Source organism: Scatophagus argus, chromosome 1 (genome assembly GCF_020382885.2).
Source record: "Scatophagus argus isolate fScaArg1 chromosome 1, fScaArg1.pri, whole genome shotgun sequence".
Taxonomy (NCBI): domain Eukaryota; kingdom Metazoa; phylum Chordata; class Actinopteri; family Scatophagidae; genus Scatophagus; species Scatophagus argus.
In genome coordinates, this window is record NC_058493.1 from 27,737,909 (window position 1) to 27,760,162 (window position 22,254).

The window sequence follows — 22,254 nt, forward strand, 5'->3', positions numbered from 1 at the left end:
TGACGAAATGGCAAACAGACTTTCATTTATACAAGACTTTTCCAGTCTGGCAAACACCATCTTGCTTCCGTCACTAATGCACCAAACGTGTATTAATCCACAGCAGAAAATAGTCCCCAACAACTGCATTATTTCCTTTAGTTTTCAGAACATTTAATAAAAAAAATGGCACACAGCTACATTTAGAAATACTGAGCCTTTCTTTAATGAGAACATGTATTTTCTTTTTAAATGAAAACTGTTTTGACTTTTCACTGGGTTAGTAAGAAAAGTAAGAAAACATGGATAAACACCAATCCTACCATTTACATTTTGTCACTTCAAATAAATTCAAACATCTTGTCATTTTAGAGCATGCAGAGAAATGCAAGGAAATGAAACATAAAGAAAATATGATATTTAAGATCATATTTGACTCTTTTGACTTTGTCTTGTTTAATGTTTTATGAAACCAGAGGAGCAGGATGAACTCACATGTTTGAATGTTTGTACTCACATCAATCGGCACCAAATAAAAACACTTTGGCTGATGTGACCTGTGATGGATTCAGGTTTCTCTTAAGTTTCTATGGCTCTCATCTCTCTTGTCGTAGCACAGCAACCTAAAGAAGTGAAGTTTAGAAGTGTGAAGCTTACATGCTGCCCTGATCAGTCAGCCCTCCATCTTTCCAGGAGGGTCACCGCCCAGATATTCCAGGTACAGACAACAAACACGTCTTTCACCTTCCGTCTGCCTCTAAGTGAGCTCAGTGTTTCTGTGGCAGCAGCTGAAGTAAATAGGATACGGAACTGACTCACAGGAATAATAAAATTACGGTAAATTTGTATTTGGCCAGCAGGGTGGGTTTCTCATGGCGTCAGCATTCCCTTGTGTCTGAATAGGGTCCTTTAAGGATCCTGTGCACCCCACCCTCCACACCCACTGGTTCACCTCTGGGCCCCAGGCCTCCGGATGAATCGTCTCTCTCAGCTCTCGGGATATTTTGCACTTGTTAATTAGTAGAAAACAGAAAATGTTTGTAACCTAAAACAAACTGGCAAAAACGTTTTGCTGTACGCAACCTGTGACCATTTCAGATTACGTCAAATTGGAAACACAAACTTTATATCAGAGGCACAAGAGCTGAGCTGTTTTTTATGACCTCATCTTAAAACCTAAAACCATGTCAGAAAAACTTTACAAAAATAATTGAGTAAAATTATTTAACACCCTGCCCCCTGAAAAGAAATAACTTTTTTCAAATGTATTCTTTATTTTGAAATGAAATAAAAAAAAATAGCAATGCGGGTACTTCCCAATACATGCACATATTTTAAGAAATAAACGTTCAAATCATCAGGGTTTGTTTGGCGGAACCAAACAGAGCATGACGCTTTCCGGTCGGACCAGAGATTACAGGGACTTCCGTTTGTGCTTTTACTCGCTGGATAGCGATAGCTTTCCCAGAGTTTACATCGGAATAATAAAACTTGTAATAATCTAAATCACCGACCATATCCAAAGTATGTACACAGTTACTGTTATTATTGACATGAAAAATTATGTAAGACTTTTGTTAACCGAAGCCACTTAGCAAAGCGGGGCTAACCGCTAACACCGAAAAAGTTGATCGCTGGTGAATAATGACAAATCACAGAGAACTAACGCTTAGCATAATTGTTTTTTATTAATCAATTAGGGGCACGCTGTGCAGAGTTCAGCAGTTGGGGATGTTCCTCAGGTTAAACCTGCACATCTTACGGCTAACATACTAGCATTGTGTTGATTGTCGTTGGCCAGAAATGCATTTGCCCTGCGTTAGCTAGAAGTCAGTCAGTAGAGTCAACGTGACTCTGTCAGCCACCAATGCTGTTGTTTACTCTCTCACATTTAATACGTCAACTGCGTCTGAGACCAGAAATATATGTATATGTATATATAGTAATACAAGGCTGTAACCATGGAGTCAACACACACACACACACACTTCCCCAGTAATATATAATAACACACGCTATATAATAATTCTAAATTAACGGCATGTTGGGAAACTTGAAGGTTTTCTGGTGAGATTCAGGCCTCCTGGTGGGTGAGGTACAGTGCAGTGATCTCATTTCGTCTTAATTCTGTCTGTAACCTGTTGTTTATTTCTCTGTACAGGTTCATGGCCAGTCTTGCTCCTCCCGTCCCACCTGCTCTCACCTCATTCCTGTCCACCTTGCTTCCCTGCGGCTTTGCTGTTGGGCCTTCGCGGCTCTGTGAGGGCAGACTGGGCCTGTGGTGGGTCGGCCGCTCGCTGGAGGCTGGATCCCTGCTAGGGAGGGAGGGGGACACAGAGTGGGCCTGGAGGTTTCACACTGACCTGATGACTCGCAGTCCAGATGGTGAACTCACAATGAACTCCCAAACAGGCCTGTCCAACAACACAGAGACAGAAAAGGTAAAGCGAAATGCTAATTTTTATAATGCAAAGCGTTAGTGTGCATGCAAACAAGACTACCAGGAGCTAACATGCTCACAGTGGAAATGCTAACATGCTGATGTTAAGCTGGTGTAGTTTTACAGTCTTACTGTTGCATGGTAGCATGCATTTGCTAATTAGCCTTAAACACAAAGTGCAGCTTAGCCTGATGGGAATGTTATTAGTTTTGCAGGTATTGAGACATAAACCAAAGTATTTCACAAAACGTTTAGTTGCCATTCATTCTGAGGGGAACATAAGTGACTGGTGCTCCATCCAATAGTGTGAAGACTTAAAGCATGTATCATGGAATAGTCGGGGCTTCACTAAATTCAGTAGGACTCATCATCTGGGGACCATGAATGTCTGTACTAAATTTCATGGCAATCCACCCAATAATGTGTTGCGATATTTCAGTCTGAACTGAAGCGGTGGACCAACCAAGTGACGCCGGCGTTCATGAAGTCTTTTTGCTGGCACGTCGACTTCATGTCCACATTAAACCATTTGTCCTCCCCAGAAAATATAGTGTCCCCTCCACCCAGGCCTCCGTCCAAAGCTGCTCCTCTGAAACACGTGAACGTGTACGGCCCGACCACACTGACTGCTCCGCTTTTTCTGCTGGGATGGCGGCGAGTTCGCCACCTTCAGCACCATTAGGCAGCTTTATGTTGTGTTGGAACCTCACATTGTCACATGCTTGGGCCTGAGTCATGTCATGAGCAAGCATCAGGTTAGCTAAAACCAGCACTTCAGTGCAATGAGTGCTGCCATAAAATATGCCAAGTGTAAAGTCAGATTTATTGACATTTATCCTTTTTTTTTTCTTTTTGTTGTCCCATTTAGTTTCCAAATGACTCAACAGAGGCCTGGACAAGAAAGAAGCTTTACTAATGATTTAAATTAATATTCAAAAGGCAACAGTAAAGCATCAGTCCTCCAGAATTAAGTCCCATCCATCCGAGCTGCGTTCAGATTCCTCGTCATGATTTTACATTCACCAGCAGCATCTTATTTAATTTGAATCCATTCTGTGTCGGCTGCAGACAGAAGGAGCAGATAAATACAAGCCTCTCTGCTTAATTAAGTGCCGACTCTGTGGGAAGATAATGAATCAGTCCTTATCAATTCCACGAGCTCTCTCCATGAGGAAACCATGAGGAGAAAGAGTCAGCTTCACGGATCAAAAGATGCACTAATGATGATTTACAATCAAAACACGAAGCACGACCTTCCTCTCAGTTTATCTGTATTTAGCACTAAGAGCGAGTGAGTCAGACGTGGACAGTAAGCATCACTGTTATGAACGCGAACATGGAAGTACATGTTGTTCTCACTGTGGAAGTTAAACTTGTCAGATGGGTACTGAACATGTGAGGGCATGTTCACCAAACACCCTGAGGCTAAAAGTAGCTCCTAACACAAGCTTGTTTACAGAACTAAAATAACTTTTGTAATGTAAACTACTTTGTTATGTGTTGCAGGCAGTGATGGAGACTGCAGCAAATGAGCAGAGTTTACTGCAAAGCACCGTCTGGATCAAGTAAGTTTACACAATGCTTCTCACAAACACACTTTTTGTCCTCTTCATCTGATTAATGGAGATAATTTGTGTGTGTGTGTGTGTGTGTGTGTGTGGTGGTGTGGTGGTGGGGAGTAGTCTAAGCAAGCCCTAACTATAAGCTTCATCAAAGAGAAAGGTTTTAAATCCACTCTTGAACTCTGAGAGAGTGTCTGCCTCCCGGACCGAAGCCAGAAGATGGTTCCACAGTAGAGGAGCTTGATAGCTGAAGGCTCTGGTTCCTGATCTACTTTTGCCAACTCTAGGAAGCACAAGTAACCCAGCATCCTGGGAGCGTGGAGTTCTGGTTGGACAATAAGGTGCTGTGAGCTCTTTGACATAAGACGGCGCTTGACCGTTTAGGGCTTTGTATGAGAGGAGCATTTTAAAGTTTATTCTGAATTTTACAGGGAGACAGTGAACACAACATTACAGATTTCTCTGGGTTTGAACAGTGTTGGGCTAATCTAATGCATAAAATGCTACATATTCATATTATATCTTTAATTCAAGTCCTTCATGTCCTCTAAAATCTTCATACTCGAAATGCTTGTCTTTGAGACTGACTTCATACCTCAGCCAGCTTCTCTCCCTCCATGTTTGAAGTGTTTCCCATATTGTGTGTGTTGTGTTCTGTCACTGCTGTGATTTGTGTTGTCTGCACTTCCTTCTGCTGCTGGCTGTGTAGTAGTGCCAGTACTTTGTCCTGCTCCAGGCTGTGTACTGTGTTGCGTCCTGATTAAAGACTGGCCTATTTTTCTCTCCCAGAGAGTCAGACTGCTGCCTGTGGGTTTCCTGCGATGAGCCAAAGGGGACAGTAGTTGCATTCATAGCAACGTCCCAAACAAACTGCTATTGGTTCAGATTATCCTGTAGCTCATGCTTCCACATCATATTTGACCTCCCACACATTTTATGAACTTTAAAGGGTTTTTTTTAGTGCTCTGACTGTGTTTCAGATGTACATTTGCATAAACACCCACAGGAATGAAACCTGGCAACATCGTCCGGAAACACTTTCCCCTCTGTGTCAAACCCCTTCAGCGCAGTACAAATACTCTAACCTGCACACCGATTAGATGCAAGTGAGCATGTAGTGCAGCACAACACAACAACGAGAGTCACTTTAAGCTCTTTCTCTGTGCATGCGTTTGTTTTCCCCTCAGATTTGCCTGCCAGGTGCGCAACAGAGCCCAGCAGAACGTGGCGGCGCAGTGTGCCTGTGGAGAGGTGTGTGTGGCCAAGTGTGTGGACGTGTGTCTGCGTGTGTGTCGGGACATCCAGGCGGGAACAGAGCTGCTGCTGTACGGAGACGCTGTGGGAAAATGTCAGACGACAGACAAACCCGACACGTGGGACGAGACCGTTGGACAGACAGGTGGGACTGGACCGTGTGGATGTCAGGTGATCTCTGACAGCCCGCAGAGGAGGTTCAGAGAGGCAGTGGAGGCTGCTGCAGCCTGTGGGTTACAGTCGCCATCCTTCAAATGCAACATTACATTAGTTTAAATACTTCATAAGTCATAGCAACAACAAGAGATGAACCAAACATTATTCTGATATACTCCATTCTGCATAATGAATACTTTTACTTTTGGTTCTTTAAGCATGTTGTGATGCTTCTCACAGTCTGAGTCTGTGATTCCTGATCTATAAATGAGTCTCTAGCATTAATGAAGTCAACAGTGAGGATGCTCTTAATTTAAATATGGCAGTAAAGTGGAGCCGAGCGGGTTTTTCACTTCACATTCATTCAGAGTCTCCACCTGGAGGAGCCAGAGGGACATCAACAGCAACAAACTGACCCCAGTCCAGCTCATTCATCCCTCCAAAGTTCTAATTGCAGTCTCAGCTTTAGTGAAATGAAATGTATGTGAACACCTGTGGTGGAATGTGACTGAGCACACTTTAAGGTACTTTGAGTGTTTTAATCTCGTGCTGCTTTCTCATGCTTCTGCTCAACTACATTTCTCTGCATGACATTCATGTGACAGCCTCAGGTGCTTCACTTTATTGATTAGTTTGACTGACAGAAGATTAGTTGGCAACCTTTTTGAAAATCATGTAAATGTTTTATGGTTGCAGCTTCATAAACGTTAACATTTGCTGCTTTTCCATTGATTGATTTAGTAATCTGAATGTGTTTGTAATAATGTTGAGGTTTGGATGACACAAACATTGTGAAGGTGTCACTTTGTGCTCTGGGTGATTTGTGACCACGTTTCTCACTACCTTCACATTTTTTACAAACCAAACAATCAGTGGATTCATGGAGAAAATAATCAGCAGATGAATCAGAGTGAAAAGAATCATCGGCTGTAGTCCGACCAACTCCAGGAAATCCTTTCTGTTACATTAATGCACAAGTCAGCTGGTCAGAGATCAGATATAACAGGACAACAGGCACAGGGGACACTTTACTGCATACTGAGTACTTTTACTTATACTGCTTTTTACGGATTATACTCACATACTTTTACTTAACTAACATTTTCGGTGCAGGACGTTTACTTGTAAGAGAGTATTATTACAGTGCAGTGTTAGTACTTCCACTTAAGTAAAGGATCTGAATACTTCCTCCGTCACCAGTAAACACAACAGTCTTCACAGATTAATGAGCATCGGCTTCATTGATCAGCTTAACGATCAGCTCATTGTTTAACATCACTGACATCAGTTGGTTTCTGCTTTTGTGAGTGAAAAACCTCTCGGGTCAGAAGAACAATTCGAGGACGAATCGTTTGTGGCAAACAAAAAGTACGGCAGTTAATTGAGCCAAAACAAGAAAACAAAATCATTAAAGCACATTTGTTGTATAGGAATAATAGAATAATAATCTGTTCTCCAGCTGTGCTGATCCTTTGTTATTCCTCATGGAGGAGCATTTATGTGCTGTGATGGATGGTGAGGAGAAGCTTCACGAGGAAAACACCCAGCAGCAACACACTGCGGCTGAGCTGTGGATATCTTATTAAACTGTTGCTCTCATCTGATTCAGGCAGATTGAGCCGATAAATCACGCATGCATTTCCAAAACAATTATGAGTACTAAATGAAAGATAACAAGATAAAAGGCAATTGATGGCTGCAGGGAAGGCAGACTGCTGTGAATTAGATTCAGGAGCAGAGAGGAACGCTGTAACGCTAAAACAAGTAGATAAAATAAAATTTCAAATGAATGAAAAATAACAAAAGATTAAAAGAAAACCAGGCAAATAAATTGAACATGAACGAGTTGAAGTCCTTCCAGAGGAAAAACACAGCAAGCAGATGGGAAATCTGTGCTAAAAACTGCACACCTGAAGGTTCACGTAGAAACACGAGTTCCTAAATCATCGAAATCTAAATCATACGTTTATCATACGAATCATACATTCAGCTGCATTTGACTGTAAAATGAAGGTTCTGTTTTATGCTAATTTATCCTGGAATGGAGAGGAAGGTATTAGAGTCATCAGTCAAAGTACTTTTTATTTTTTATGTTTACTTTGCAGATTTACATTTTAAAATCCAGTGAGAGCTTATAAACAGTATGTTGTTTTATAGCTCATTAGCAGTATGTTTTGCTACATTACAGCAAAGTTTTTACTGCAGGCTGGGGATCACGCAGCAGAAAGTCAGCTGAGGCTGACGAAGACGAGCAGAAGCACCACAGATGTTTTCCATCACGCTCTTAACTGTGCTGACTTGTGTTGTTCAATTAAGGCACATAAAGCACACAAACGTACGTGAAGTTTTACGTTACTGTAGAAACAACTCGCAGAACGAACTTTGTAATCATTATTTATATTCCTATTATTTTTTACTATTTGGACTTTTGTTCTGCAGGACTGCAACAAGTGCCCATTTTAATGTTTGATTATTTCTTGGTGAACCTTTCAGTTATACAATCTCCAGCTGCTTGCTTTGTCTCATGTTTACAGAAATGGAAAACCCTGACGTGTGAGAACCTGCTGCATTTCCTGTCAGTCAACCAACCATTTCACACTGTCATCTTTCTCGTTGGACAGATGACAAGGTGGAGCACAAAACAACCCCAGAGACTGTAGATGCCAACAAATCCATCACTGAGGAAAGACAGAAGGAGATGGAGGACAAACAGGAGAGAAGACAGGAGGAAGACAAGAGGACGACACACCTGAGGAGGACGAGAGCCGAGAGGATCCTGGACAATCGCACGGACGGGACGGCTAACACATCCCATAATAACGTCACAGCAGCAGGTGGACTCACAGAGGGGACATGTGATGTCCCAGCTGCTGTGGACGGACAGATGGACTCAGCACCTCCTCCTGTCCGCTGCAGCTCCCGTCTGGCTGCCAAACCACGACGCCTTCACTGTCTGACCGGCCGGGCGAAGCAAACCCCCACCCGCCCCAACCCGCCCAGACAGATGGAGGGACGGAGCCTGAGCTCCACTGAGGGGTCCGTCGCAGGACAGCTGGTTTCCATGACAGTCTCCCAACCCGACACTGAGGCTGCTGCTGCGGCGGCTCTCACGTGTCACCCGGAGGTCAGAGAGAGGCGCTACAGATGTTCCAGCTGTGGTAAAAGATTCTTCCAGATCGGACACCTGAAGAAACACCAGTTCAGCCACACAGAGGAGAAACCCTTCAGCTGTCAGGACTGTGGGAGGAGCTACACCTCAGCAGAGAGCTTCAGAGCACATCAGGTGAGCAGGCGACGACGTGAACCCTCTCTTCTACTCTGCTGTTCGTATTTGTGATCAAAAGAAATCTGATATCACATCTAATATTTGTGTTTTAGCATAAACATGTCACATAATCAAATGTTCAATCAAAAAGTTGCTTGTTGATTAGAGCGATTAGATTTCCAGCGTTTTAATGTTCCTCTCTTTAACACATAAACAGAACGTTTGGTTCTAAGACATGCACTGAGAAGACATTACTCATCTGAGAAATCAACCCATTGATGCTCTGTGGAGACACGTTTTCATACTTTGAGGATGATATGTTTTTATTTCCTTTTTCCTCTGCTCCTCTGCTGCAACGTCGGCTCAACAAACAAGCTTTTCCTCTGATTCTGATGACTGACACTATGAGCTGGTGTTTAGCAGTGATACTGTTTTCAACGTTTTCTGCTATCACAGTTGTTATCATTTTGGCTCAGAAATAACAAGAAAAACAACCACTTGACAAACAAGCGGGGGGTGTGAGGGTACGGGGGGGTCTTCCTCTACTGACTGCTCCCTCGTCGGCCGCGAGCTTAGTCATCACGCAGAGTAGCAATTTACTCATCCCTGTGAATTCAATGAAGCGCACTGGTAATAATACACCCAAATGATGCTGCTGTTGTTTCCAGATGAGTCACCGCGGCGAGCGTCCGTTCTCTTGTCCTCACTGCGAGAAAACCTACGGCCTTAAGCGGGACCTGAAGGAGCACATGGTGCTGCACACCGGAGAGAAACCCTACGTCTGCGAGCACTGTGGCAAGGCATTCGCACGCCGCCCCTCCCTACGCATCCACCGCCTCCTTCACTGCAGCAGAATGATGTACACACAGCCTCCAAAGGTAGGGGGGGCGTTCTCCTCAGCTCTGTTAAAACCAGATTAGTAAACTACACTACGTAGACAAAAGTATTGGTATGGCCACAAAATCAAATCTACATGTTGCGTGTCATTCACACATTGTCAGCTTTGTCCGTTTCAGCTGCTATTTATGAGTTTTAAACATGCAGGAAATGACAAAGTCAGGTGATTTTAGGCTTTAAAACTACACTATATAGACATAAGTATCCAGACACTCCTCTTCATGGGTCTGTTCCTCAGGGTTTGTTCTCAGCCCCTGACTTCCAGTGAAGGGAAATCTTAATGCTTCAGCACACCAAGACATTTTGGACAATGCTATGCTTCCAACTTTGTGGCAACAGTTTGTTGAAGGCCCTTTTCTATTCCAGCATGACTGTGCCCCAGTGCACAAAGCAAAGCTCCATAAAGACATGGTTGGATGAGTTTGGTGTGGAAGAACGTGACTGGCCCACACAGAGCCCTGACCTCAACCCCATCCAACACCTTTGGGATGAACTGGAACGGAGATTGTGAGCCAGGCCTTTTGGTCCAACATCAGTGTGTGACCTCACAAATGCTCTACTGCATGAATGGGCACAAATTCCCACAGAAACACTCCAACATGTTGTGGAAAGCCTTCACAGAAGAGTGGAAGCTGTTAGAGCTGCAAAGCTGTCTGTGTGTTACAAAGAGGCGTCAAAATGTCCAAATATTTTATTTTTGAGGCATTTTCAGAAAATCTCTTAACATCTCAACAGCAATCAGTCAATTAAGCACTCTTATACATAACCAGTCTGGTGTCTGTGGCTGTTACAGGTCTGTGATAAGGCTGCCTGACGGCCTTCCTGTGTGCCTCTGCTTGTGTCCTCATTACAGAACCAGAGTTTTCCACATTTTCGGTGCACAGCTGTGAGTGCTAGCAGCAGCCTTGTCGGGTTGTGTATGTTCATGATGATGTTGTTAGGTGTTTTCTCACATGTGAGTGAGACAAGTGAAAACGATGTGCTGCACTTTCACACACAAAACTCCACAGGAGCCCCTTGAAGAGCTTCTTCACTCTGACTGCTGTTTTTAATAGGGAGGACTTTGGGCAGCTTGACTGACTCAGTTTTGCTGAAATCCAAAATCCAAAAAGCAGGAATATGTTTGAATTGCTGCTGCAGCTTCACCTTCCCCTCAGCTATTTTCAGACTTCTAGACAAGGTGTCTAAAAAAAGTTTTGTTTCCGTCTCCTCCACCCTCCACTCTATTTTGAAAGCTTTAATGTTCCATCTTTAAATTTTCATGCAGGTCTTGTGTTTTTCCCCTTGAACAGCAGTCTTAGCTTAAAGTATTTAAAAAGAAGGGAAAACACTTGCCTCATTTGGGTTTTCTCTGGCAGGTTCAGTGTACACTCTGCCCCAAGCTGCTGGCCAACTCCGGCTCGCTCAGGAACCACATGAAGCTCCACACGGGGGAGAAACCTCACATCTGTCAGCACTGCGGCAAGTGCTTCAGTCAGAAAGGTAAGGTCTCATCCTGGAGCCACAGCAGTCAGGTGTGCTCAGTGTGGGAACACTGCTGTGGCCACATCCCGTTTAAAGGGGCAGTTCACCACAAAATCAAAACTACATGTTGCGTGTCATTCACACATTGTCAGCTTTGTCAGTTTAAACTGCTTTTTATGAGTTTTAAACGTGCAGGAAATGACAAAGTCAGGTGTTTTTAGGCTTTAAAACTACACTATATAGACAGAAGTATCCAGACACTTCACTTCTGTTTCTCAATGGTTTGGGCTCGACCCCTGACTTCCACTGAAGGGAAATCTTAATGCTTCAGCACACCAAGACATTTTGGTCAATGCTATGCTTCCAACTTTGTGGCAACAGTTTGTTGAAGGCCCTTTTCTATTTCTGTTTCTATTTTTTTCTACCTCACAAATGCTCTACTGCATGAATGGGCACAAATTCCCACAGAAACACTCCAGCATGTCGCGGAAAGCCTTCACAGAGAGAAAACACACTTTCCAACGTTTCAATGGACGTCCTGTTTTCATGTTGTGTCAGAACACGACCGCTCTGGAGCTGGAACCTTCGACAGAGCTAAGCCAGCTGTTTCCTGTAGCGGACTCACAGAGAGGGAGCAGATATTGATCCTGCTGTCTGACCTTCAGTCAGAAAGTAAACATTCAGCAAAATGTCAGAGTGGTCCTTTAATTGTGAACGACAGAAAACACATTGTGATCTCAGTGATGAGGTGACCTGATTGTTTTCAACGCTTTGTTTGTGTGTCACTGAGCGGAGGTCTGCTGTGTCTCCAGCTGTGATCAATTCCTGCAATTTATGTTTTCATTTGTCAAAGTGACAACATCAATTTTGAGGGAGAACCTAATCTTCACGCATTATTGGACAAATGCATATTTGGTCTCCTGCGCTCCTGCTGCGACCGCCACGTCCCCCCATCGACAGCTATAACTGGACTGTCTCTCTCTTCGTCTTCCTGTCCGTCTCTCAGGGAACCTCGAGTGCCACCTGAGGATTCACAGCGGGGAGAAGCCGTATTCCTGCGGCGAGTGCGATCAGAGTTTCTCCCAGAAACCAGAACTCCGCCGACACATGTTCTCCCACACCGGGGGAGGTTTCCTCTGCAGCTTCTGTGGGAAGTCGCTGAGGGACCCACACAGCCTGAAGTCCCACGAGAGGCTGCACACTGGAGACAGACCCCATCGCTGTCCCGTCTGTGGCAAAGGTGAGGACATGGCATTGAAATGTAAAGGAAACAGGCTGGGGATAAGTCCTCCAGTCTGCCACAGATTACTAGTAATTCTTTTCACAGTCTGCGTCCTCAGTTTCTCTCCATTTGGGATCCCTCTGCACTGCAGTCTTTTTTGATTCTACGACAAGGAGGCAATAAAGTCAGATAGTTTAAAATTCCACACACAGAGGCTTTAAACCTGCGTTCATTGATTTTCTTTTTGGCCACTTAGCAGAACAACAAGCTGTAAACACAACATCGACACATTATACCGTCACGGATAAAGTGATGTGTTAGTTGCTTTTTTCAGTCTCTTTTAGCTCTGTTTTGGACTCACGTCCAGAGGAAAACATCTGTATGATTGTCTTTTGGCTGGAACAACACGACAGAGTCAACAATAAGCTGGAAGCCTGCAGAGTCGAGTCACATTTAACTCTCACGTTCAATAATACAATGACAGAAATCACTGATATGCTGTTCGTGATTGTTTTGTGGTGTTCTCACAGTTTAACAGGGTCAGTGTGTTCGGTCACGACTCGCCGGCTGCTGACAAGCACTTTGTTCTCCTCGATTTAACATTTAACAAGTTCTTTGACACACACCACCCACTTAAACACTGCAGACCAAATACATTGAATGTTGATATCAGCTGTCTGCCAAAATGATTTTGATAATATCCATAAACATCAAATATCGTGCGTCCCTTTGAAACAATCTGACATCTAAAATCCTCACGTTTTTGTTCATTAACACAACAGAATTAATTCATGCTATGCTGTTTACAAAATGCTCCTGTGGCTGGTCCTGCGGTTTTTATTATTTTGTCAGCCTGAAAGAAAAGATTACCAGAGCGAAAAACAAACTGCAGCTGAAAAATGAGTTTGTGAAAAAGCCGGTCATGAAGCGCACGCCGGCCTCCAGCCGGCCATGTTTGTCTCAGCCGGCGGGCTGCAGACGTTCTCGGACTGCATACGAACTGGAAAACACAAACTGCTGATCGCCAGCTTGTCCACGTGTGCTTTTTAAGAAACTCACTCACTTTTATCCTGCACAGTTCATGAGTTCATGCAGTCTCAGATTAATTCACGTATAATATAACACAACAAACATTTTATTGACTAAACAATTAAACGACTGAGCATTGATGAACTCGCTGAACCTTTTTTAAACATGAAACTATACACACCAATCAGCTGCAACATTAAGCCACCTGCTTGATATTTTGTAGGCCCCCATTGTGACCTCTGGGGGGATTTTGTGGCCACCGGCGTCAGAATGTTGGATCATCTGGGTCCTGCATATTGAGGGTGGGGCCTCCAGGTGGAAGGAAGTCCCACCTGGTGGGAGGGAGGACTCGGCTTATTCCGGTGCAGCTCACAGATTCTCGATCAGATCAGGATCTGGGGATTGCCAGGATGAGTAGAGCCCAAAGGTTCCCCCACAGAACGCTACATTGTAAGCACCACAGTGTTATTCACCTCAGCTGTCTGTGCTGTTAATATTGAAGCTGATTGATGTACTTGTGAGCTGTTTCTGGCAACAACATGGCCGTCACCACTGGAAGAAAATCAAAAGCCAAATGAGTGGTGGACTTGGAGAATGCAGCAAAAAGGTGTTTTATAGCCGTGGAGTCGTTCACCTTCTCAGATGTTTCCTCTGCTGTTGATTGTTGGCAGATGTCCTGTGAACGGCTGATTTTTCAGGTTCGGATTTGATTGTATGATTCTTTTTCTTCAGGCTACACCTTGGCCACGAAGCTGAGGAGGCACATAAAGTCCTCTCACCTGATGGAGAAACCTTACAGCTGCCACTGCGGCGCCTCCTACACAGTGAGGCAAAGTCTGCTGAGGCACCAAGCTCAGCACAGGCCTGAGGGAGGAGCGCAGGAGGAGGCCAAGGCGGCAGAGTCGCAGACGAACGGCAGCGAGAAAGAGGCTGCGCGACAGTTAGCGACTTTAGCCTCCGGTCACCGGAAGCCGACCAGGGGCAGACCCAAGAAGATCTCGCTCCCTCAAGGGGAGGCAGAGAAGCAGGCGGGTCAAGAGCGGCGCAAAAGGGGACGAGGAAAAGGGAGGGAAAAGGTCGGGACCTCGAAAACAGAGAAGGGAGGGGATGTGGAGCCTTTGGGTGACATCCAACACGCCGTCGTCTACGTCCACACGGACAACCTGTCCACGCCGAGCTCCGCCCCTCTGCTGCTCGCCTCGGAGAGCTCGCTGCCTGCAGGGGCGGGGCAGGAGCTGGTGGAGGTGGTGATATCAGAGGGCGCAGAGCAGTGCATTGTGGTCCACGGGCAGGAGACGGTCGGAGAACTGCTGATCTTACAGGAGGAGGAGAGCGGACTCTGCTCTGTGGCTCAGACAGTCGAGATAAACACAGTGTAGCCTCAGTCGGCCCCTGGTGGCCCCTGAGAGCTTTAGATCCGATCACATCGCGCCTTTCCAGAGGACATCATCAGTGCATTATGTTCTGCACAGATCGTTAACTTTACGATGTGTTTCTGTTGAAGCCACCTTCCCTCGACCTGACTCAGTTTTCCTTCAGTTTATTGTTATCTGCATTCTCCAGATCGCCTTTGAACGACCTCAGAACAGACATGAACCCGTTAGACGTGATGAGCAGCAGCGGTGATGTGTCCCACACTGCAGGACGAACAAAAGTCCTGCACGTTACGCAGACGGCGTCATGTTTTACTGAATTCACGTCTGTGTGTGTGTGTGTGTGTGTGTGTGTGTGTGTGTGTGTGTTTGACACCCAAAGCTGACAGCTACTGTTGATACTTCAGACAAAACGCTTAAGTTCATTGAAGTTGCACTCAGAATTTCCCAGTCTGTCACGAAGTCTGCCGGCTGTTCACTCAAGTTCAACTATACAAAACGACACATTACATCCAGAAATGAAACATGCGGTTGGTGTGTCTTTGTCCAAGTGTTATTGGGTGAACTTTTCCATTACTGAGATTACGTCTGCGTCGGACCGGGTACCAACCAATTATTCACATGTACTTCATGCCAACGAAGTAAAGCTGAGTGACCTGGGCAAAAAATAAAATCATGATCCATTTAATCCCAACCATGATCCGCCATCATTTCGATCTTTTTGATCTTTTCTCCCTGAATGTCTCAGTTTTCACCAGTAAAACACAATATTACAGTGCAGATGCAGTCTGTCGTGCTGCTATGAGTCGAGGGTTACGCAAAGTAATTCGTCCAGTCAGCACAGCACAGATGTGAGAGAAAATCTCTGCAATTTACCTGAAAAGAAGACTTAGAATGACTACAAGATCGATCTAAAATCATCAGACCTACAACAAAGTATTCAGAAGCACACGGTTAGATTGTGCAAATATTTAACAAACCTCAAAAGACACAAATAGGCAATCAATCTCGGCAAAAAGTTCATATTCTCAAAATCCAATCATGTTTTCTTCTTGTAAACAAAATAGTTTAAGCTTGACTGAACCAGTTTCAACCATGTCTTTATGGAGCTTTGCTTTGTGCACTGGGGCACAGTCATGCTGGAATAGAAAAGGGCCTTCAACAAACTGTTGCCACAAAGTTGGAAGCATAGCATTGTCCAAAATGTCTTGGTGTGCTGAAGCATTAAGATTTCCCTTCACTGGAAGTCAGGGGCCGAGTCAAAACCCTGAGAAACAGCCCCATGAAGAGGAGTGTCTGGATACTTTTGTCTATATAATGTATCATGACCTCCAGCCATCATCTTTAACTTGTAGCAGCACAGAGCTAATGTGAATATGGGCGTCACTGATTAATGTACAAAAACACAACTTTCTAACTTGGTTTTGGTGGAACTGGATGTCTTCAAACCTTCAGGCTCTGACCCACCAGCTCCTCCTTTCTCTACCTTCACATTAATGTGAATTGTGTTCTGCAGTTTTGCTTTTGGCACGGAGAACATCAGACGATTTCTGTGCTGCTTTTCTTTGATTATTCAGTAGGGAGATGATGGCGATGCCTCGTCATAGCAAACAGCCACAGGATGACAGAAATCATCAAATGTCTGTAAAAGCTGCTAAAGGTCTGACTTACACTGACAGAAAAATAAACCAGAGACAGTTTCAAGGGAGTCCTAAAAGATGAGAGCCGTTCCAAAGTGTCAGGAAGTCTGTCAAAGTGGTGCAGTTATTGCACACTTTAGACGTTAGCTGTGTGAATCTGACTTTAACGATACATCATCTGAACTCGGGGGTACAATCTGCTTTTCTTGCCGCTTCATCGTCTCTCACACTTGGTGGAAAATCGGTGAAAGATGAACTGCTGTGCGACTCCATTGGATGTAAAAAGTCCTCTCCTTATTTACGTCTGGCTTCATCTCCACTCCACTGCTGTTTGTCTCCTTACTGTGTCAATGTCACAGTGTTCCTGTGCACAAAAGAGAGGAGGAACTTAACTGGTCTGACTTCAGCCCTGTTGAGCACCAGACTTCAGCCAACATCAGCGGCGGATCTCACTGATGTGGCTGAAAGGGAGCAAATCACTGCAGCAGGCCCTGAAAGCTGGTGGAGCGACTGAAAGCAGAAGGGTGGAGGCCGTGATAGCAGCAGATTAAAGGTGTCGAACAAACTTCTCCTCCGCGGTGACGGCTGCAGCTGGAGGTGTCGTGTTTTCAGGTTGTCTGTACGTCCGCCCCAATCGCGCGAACGCGAGATCTCGGGACACTTTGAGGGAGTTTCATCAAACTTGTTGTGGAGTTTTGTTCTGAAGTTTCTTTCTTGCACATCATCACAGAGAAACACAGAAGTTCAACATCAGACGATTTCGCTGCTGCTTTTCTCTGATTGCAGTCTGATGTGATGTCTCCGGAACACCTTGAGGGAATTTCGTCACATCTGGCACAAACGTCGGCTCGGACTCAAAGACGATCTGATCAGAATTTCCTCCCTGTGAGCTCACAAAACACGTTTTCAGCCATAACTCGTGCGCTAACTGTGACAGACGTTTCACACTAATGATGAAGTGATGTCATTTTCTATCCAAAAGGTCAAAGGTCGGCCTCACTGTGACCTCATGGTGTTTCCTGTTGTTCAGCAGCAGAACTCGGGAACTGAAGGGCAGACTGGGACCAGATCTCACATGTGGTCACAGACCGAACTGGTGACTCTGATCTCAGGTGTCCACCTTCAAACTGTGCTGACTGTGTGGATCTTCAGTGCTGCTGGGTTGGACGTGTGTGTGAAGCCTCCATGTTTTACAGTCTGTAGCTTCTCTGCAGCAAGCACATCCACATCTGAAGCTTTGTAGTCCACCACGAGCTCACTGGTTTGGATGACACTGAGCTCCAGGACTGCAGATATTATGAGTCTGGTCAGACAGGAATGAAAACTGAGACTTGACTGGTGCGTGGAGGCGTTCGACCACAAGGCGGTGATTCTAGTTTCGCTGAAGCTGCGTCAGACCTTCTGTGTAACTTTACAGAGTCGGCGACGTGCACCAAAGGGTCTTCAGGTGCTTTAAATTTCATGGTGTGATGAAGCAGCCTCAGCCTTAGTGGGCCAGACCCCCACAGGGTCCCATAGGACTCCCAGCTGCTCCCACGGTGTTAAAGCTGCTGGGAGCTTCTGACCCACACGCTTCAACCTCTTCTAACAACACTTGCAGAATTTCTTATGACCTGAAAAAGTTTGTGAACACAAAGACATGAAGATGACCTGCGCTTCCCCTTCTTTGTGGTTCATATTCTATTACTGAGCTTCCACATTAGTTAATATTCAACAGCCGCGTTCCTCACATGTATTAATTAGCTTTGTCTTTGTGCTGTCTGCAGCTCTCTGGATGCCTCACTTTCCCCTTTTCTCTCCATCAGAGCCATCATGGATATGACTCAGCCGCAGGGTCTGCAGACGTCAGTCCTCTCCAGGCTGTTGAAAAAACTGAAAAAATGAAAATCAAGAGTGTGGGTTTTTTATTATTTTTATTATCCAGGTGGGTTCTGAGCTCCATTTTTAAGTATTTGCTGCAGAGCTGTCAGAAAGGATTCAGGCTGTTCTGCTAAACCGCTGCTGCAGCAGCAGCTCAGGGAGGCTTCAGACTGATTTAGCTGTGCAGCCACTTCCCGCTCTAATGCAAGTTTGTTTAAAACATCTCGGACTTCAGCTGCTACCTGCAGAAGCCTTCATAACTGAGGGTTTGTCCATTCAACATCTTCGGTTCGGCGACTGAATAGTCAGCGTAAGTCATCTGGTTTTTAAGGTTTCACGGCTCAACAGATGACTTCGAAGCCATCGAATCACATTTTTTAAGACAGCAGAGAAATTAAAGCTTTAAACAACGACTGGTCAAAATGTGATTAATGTTGCAAGACAGACAAAATAGTTCTTTTAAAATGCTTGTTTTCTTCAGGTGGCACACTTTAACTTTGTTACTTCACGTCTAAAACAAACAGTTGGTGTGAAACAGTTTGAGAAGGAAAACTCGCTTTTGATGAGCTGCTTACAACTCAAACTGAGACCAACCTGTGATGAGGCAGTAAATATTTCATGTTTCATACTTTCCTGCAGAGCAGTTCATTTATACTTGCGGCCATTTAAAGGACACTGAGAGGTTGAAGACTGCAAACATCTTCCAAGCCGTGTCTGCTGTTCAGATTCTTAAATGTGAGCTTTTGCATCAGACTCTAAAAGCTTTGGCTGCCAAGACAAATGCAGGAATATCCATCATAGCAAACGAGCTGCATTAAAGGACCACAAATTAATTGATTTGCCACGTCCACCGGAGACGTTCTCTTTCATTTTCTATTATTATTAATGTATGTTAGCACAGGCAGCAGTCACTTTTAGAAAAAAGATCCAATACGATACAGGACAGAAACCACGACAGAGTAAATATTCCCAGACAAACTTTTAATTTAAATTAAAATGAAACTCTGCAGCTGGCTATGCAGCATTATTTTAATATTCTAATCCTTCAAGGCCTCACTGAGAGCTTTTGATCAGACTGTTCTCAGCTCAGTCCTCCGGGTTAAGATAAAGGAGGATCTGTCTTTTCTCTGCCCTCAAAAAGTGAGAGTCGTGTGCCCCTTAGCGACGCCCTTCCTCCTTTATCTTTTCCACTGATGATACTCAGTACTGTTCCCTCACTTCCTGTGCCTCTTTATTGTCCATACAACAGATGATATAACACACCTTCCTCATGATTTCAGCAAGCAGCTCAGTTTACTGTCAAAGCGGTAAACTAAGAAGTGCAGGTTTGTATTATAACCTCAACTAAGCGCAGGTTCGGTACCATCAGGGAGCTGCCTGGTCCAACCACAGCCTCTGGCACCACCCACACAAGAGCTAATGTTAGCTGAAGTAGATCTCCACTTCAGACTGAATCCTAAAATCTCAAAAATAAATGAACAGGGTACACACTCTCTGAAAGCTAACTCTGTAAAGCTTCACTAATCCAGCTGCACCACATAGACATACACCTCTTTATCATTGACTCTAGGTGTGGTGTGGGTCTGTTCCTCAGGGTTTGGGCTCGGCCTCTGACTTCCAGTGAAGGGAATCTTAATGCTTCAGCACACCAAGACATTTTGGACAATGCTATGCTTCCAACTTTGAGACTGTGAGCCAGGCCTTTTGGTCCAACATCAGTGTGTGACCTCACAAATGCTCTACTGCATGAATGGGCACAAATTCCCACAGAAACACTCCAACATGTTGTGGAAAGCCTTCACAGAAGAGTGGAAGCTGTTAGAGCTGCAAAGCTGTCTGTGTGTTTACAATGAGACGTCATTAAAGTCCCTGTTGGTGTGATGGTCGGCTGTCCCAATACTTTTGTCCATATTGTGTATTTTACATTAACAATGAAATTATGCTTAATGCAAAATGAGTAGTGGAGCCCAGAAGAAATACCACAAAGCTCTTCAGCTACACAGAGATCGTAGCCTCTTAGTTGGTTTAGTTTATGTCACAACACCTGCAGGAAGTCACGACTGCACAGTCAAGTGCAGCATGTTAGAACTTTGTCTGGTTGGGCTTATGACAACTTTAAAATATGTTGAAGGTGAAGTTAGCTGAGAAGAGATGAGCAGGTTATGGCAGAATGTGAGCTGACTGCTGGTGGCGTCTCACCTGTTGAGCAGCCTGTCATCAGCAGCACACACACTGCGTGCTGTTTAGCATAAATGACATAATGTTCATGGCTGCCTCTCCCTTCTTTCTGCACAGCTCTCAGCCTTGTTTGTTGATTCGAGATTGATTTCATTTGTTCTTTTATCCTGTTAGTGAGCCCTTCATTTTCACATCCCCTCACACAATTGGCAATGACGTGTGAATTTCATCGAGCGGCATCATTCCCTCCGACCTAAAGCCCCCAACGCTCTTTAGGTTGAATAAACAGCTGCAAACGCTCCCTGAGGAGGGGGCTCGTTGATGTTCATTCACGTCGGCAGCGCCGGCGAGTGACACTACAGTGGGAAGATGTTCTGTGCATCCCCTACCCGATCCGCTGCCGAGTGCGCCTGCAGGCTGTGGCATCATGGGATCAGCTCCCCGCCCGGATTGGTGTCACCAGGGCTCTTTGTGGAGTCTGTTTCAAGAGGTTGTCTACCTCTGGAGCTCCTCTGAAAGGCGTGCGAGTGCTGTGGGCTGCGGTCGGATCCAGGAGGGATGAAAGCACACGACAGGCAGATTGTGGTCGATCTGCCCGCGTGTCAGCACTCAGCGCCAGGCAGCTAAATTAAGAGCATCAGCGGCTGATTAAATGAAAGGTTTCAGCCTCTGCACTCGTGTGAGGACGAGCAGTGACCGCTCAGGAGTCGATGTGCATGTACAGCTCACGTCTGTCTCTTTATAACAGCCTCCCTTCATTTTCTCTCAATCAATCAATCAATCAATCAATCAATCAATCAATCAATCAGTCAATCAGTCTCTTCCTGACTTTCCTCTCTTCTCATTTCTTCTCCTTTTCTTTGTTTTCTTTTCCGTTTTCCTTCCTCTCACTTATCCTCTCCTCTCTTCTTTGTCCTTTTCTCTTTTCTCTCCTCCTCTCTCAACCCAACTTTTGCTTTTCCATTCCTTTCCTCTTCTGTCTCCTCTTGTATTCCCTTCCTTCTGCTCTCTTGTTCCATTTTCTCCTCTCTCCCTTTCTATCTTCCTTCCTGCTGTCTGTTTCCTCTCTTCTCCTTTCATGTGTTTCTCTTCATCACCACAATCCTCTTGTCTCCTTTCCTTCCATCCATTCTTGTGTACTCTCCTTTATCTTTCTCTTTTCCTCCACTCCTCTTCTCTCTCTCCTGTCTTCTCCTTTCCCCATTTCCTCTCCTCCCTTTTTCACCTCTCTTCTTGTCTTCATTTCCTTCTCCTCTTTTCTCTTATTTACCTTTCCCTCTTTGTTGTCTCTTATCCTTTCTCCTCCTCTTCTCTTCCTCTTTTTTCTCCTCTCCCCTGCGTATCTCCTGTCCTTCTTATCGTTTCTCATTATTTCTTTTCCTCTCGTTGTTGTCTTTTCTTTCTCTTCCTCTCCTCACCCCCCAAATATACCTTCTTTCCTCCCATCTTCTGTCTGCTTTCCTCTCCTCTTCATTTTCTCCCTTCTTTCTCTTCCTCCCCCTCTTTCTCCTACGGTGCCCTCCTCTTCTCGCTCATCTCTCATTTCACCCGCCTCTCCTCCTCCCTCCCTCTCTCTCTCTCTCTCTCTCATTTTTCTTTCTTTTCTAATTTCCTGACCTTTTCTGTACTCCTCTTCTTCTTCTCCTTCAGATGTCTCTTCCTCTCTGCCTCTCGTCTCCACGCATCTCCTACTCTTTCTTTTCATCTCTCCTCTCTATTAGTCCCTCTCTCCCTCCCTCCCTCCCTCCCTCCCTCCTCCTCCTCCTCCTCTCTTCTCTTTCCCAGCAGTAGAGAATCTCTGAACAGCAGCAGTGGTGGCGGCGGCAGCAGCGAATCGCGTGAAAGTGAGGACCTCTGTTTTTCTTTTTATTGCCTCTCTGGCTTTTTTCTCATCACCTCCTCCTCCTCCTCCTCCTCTTCTTCTCATCTATTCAT

At 44.9% G+C, this 22,254-nt stretch overlaps 1 protein-coding gene across 1 annotated transcript; it reads left to right on the forward strand.

Moving 5' to 3' along the window:
* Positions 1 to 1,356: 1,356 nt before the first annotated feature.
* LOC124063052 (zinc finger protein 408-like) lies at positions 1,357 to 15,165 on the forward strand. Its single transcript, XM_046396329.1, has 9 exons — positions 1,357 to 1,503; positions 2,141 to 2,420; positions 3,926 to 3,984; positions 5,169 to 5,380; positions 8,013 to 8,674; positions 9,325 to 9,534; positions 10,912 to 11,035; positions 12,024 to 12,257; positions 14,001 to 15,165. Exons 2-9 carry the CDS (start codon positions 2,145 to 2,147, stop codon positions 14,645 to 14,647), a joined length of 2,424 nt encoding a protein of 807 aa, XP_046252285.1. The 5' UTR covers positions 1,357 to 1,503; positions 2,141 to 2,144; the 3' UTR covers positions 14,648 to 15,165.
* Positions 15,166 to 22,254: the final 7,089 nt, after the last annotated feature.

Excerpts from the sequence above, each read along its gene's own strand:
- LOC124063052 (XM_046396329.1), top strand. The coding sequence starts at position 2,145 with ATGGCCAGTCTTGCTCCTCCCGTCCCACCTGCTCTCACCTCATTCCTG. Across the intron at positions 3,985-5,168 it reads CAAAGCACCGTCTGGATCAA|ATTTGCCTGCCAGGTGCGCA; the intron begins GTAAGTTTACAC and ends TTTTCCCCTCAG. Across the intron at positions 5,381-8,012 it reads CGAGACCGTTGGACAGACAG|ATGACAAGGTGGAGCACAAA; the intron begins GTGGGACTGGAC and ends CTCGTTGGACAG.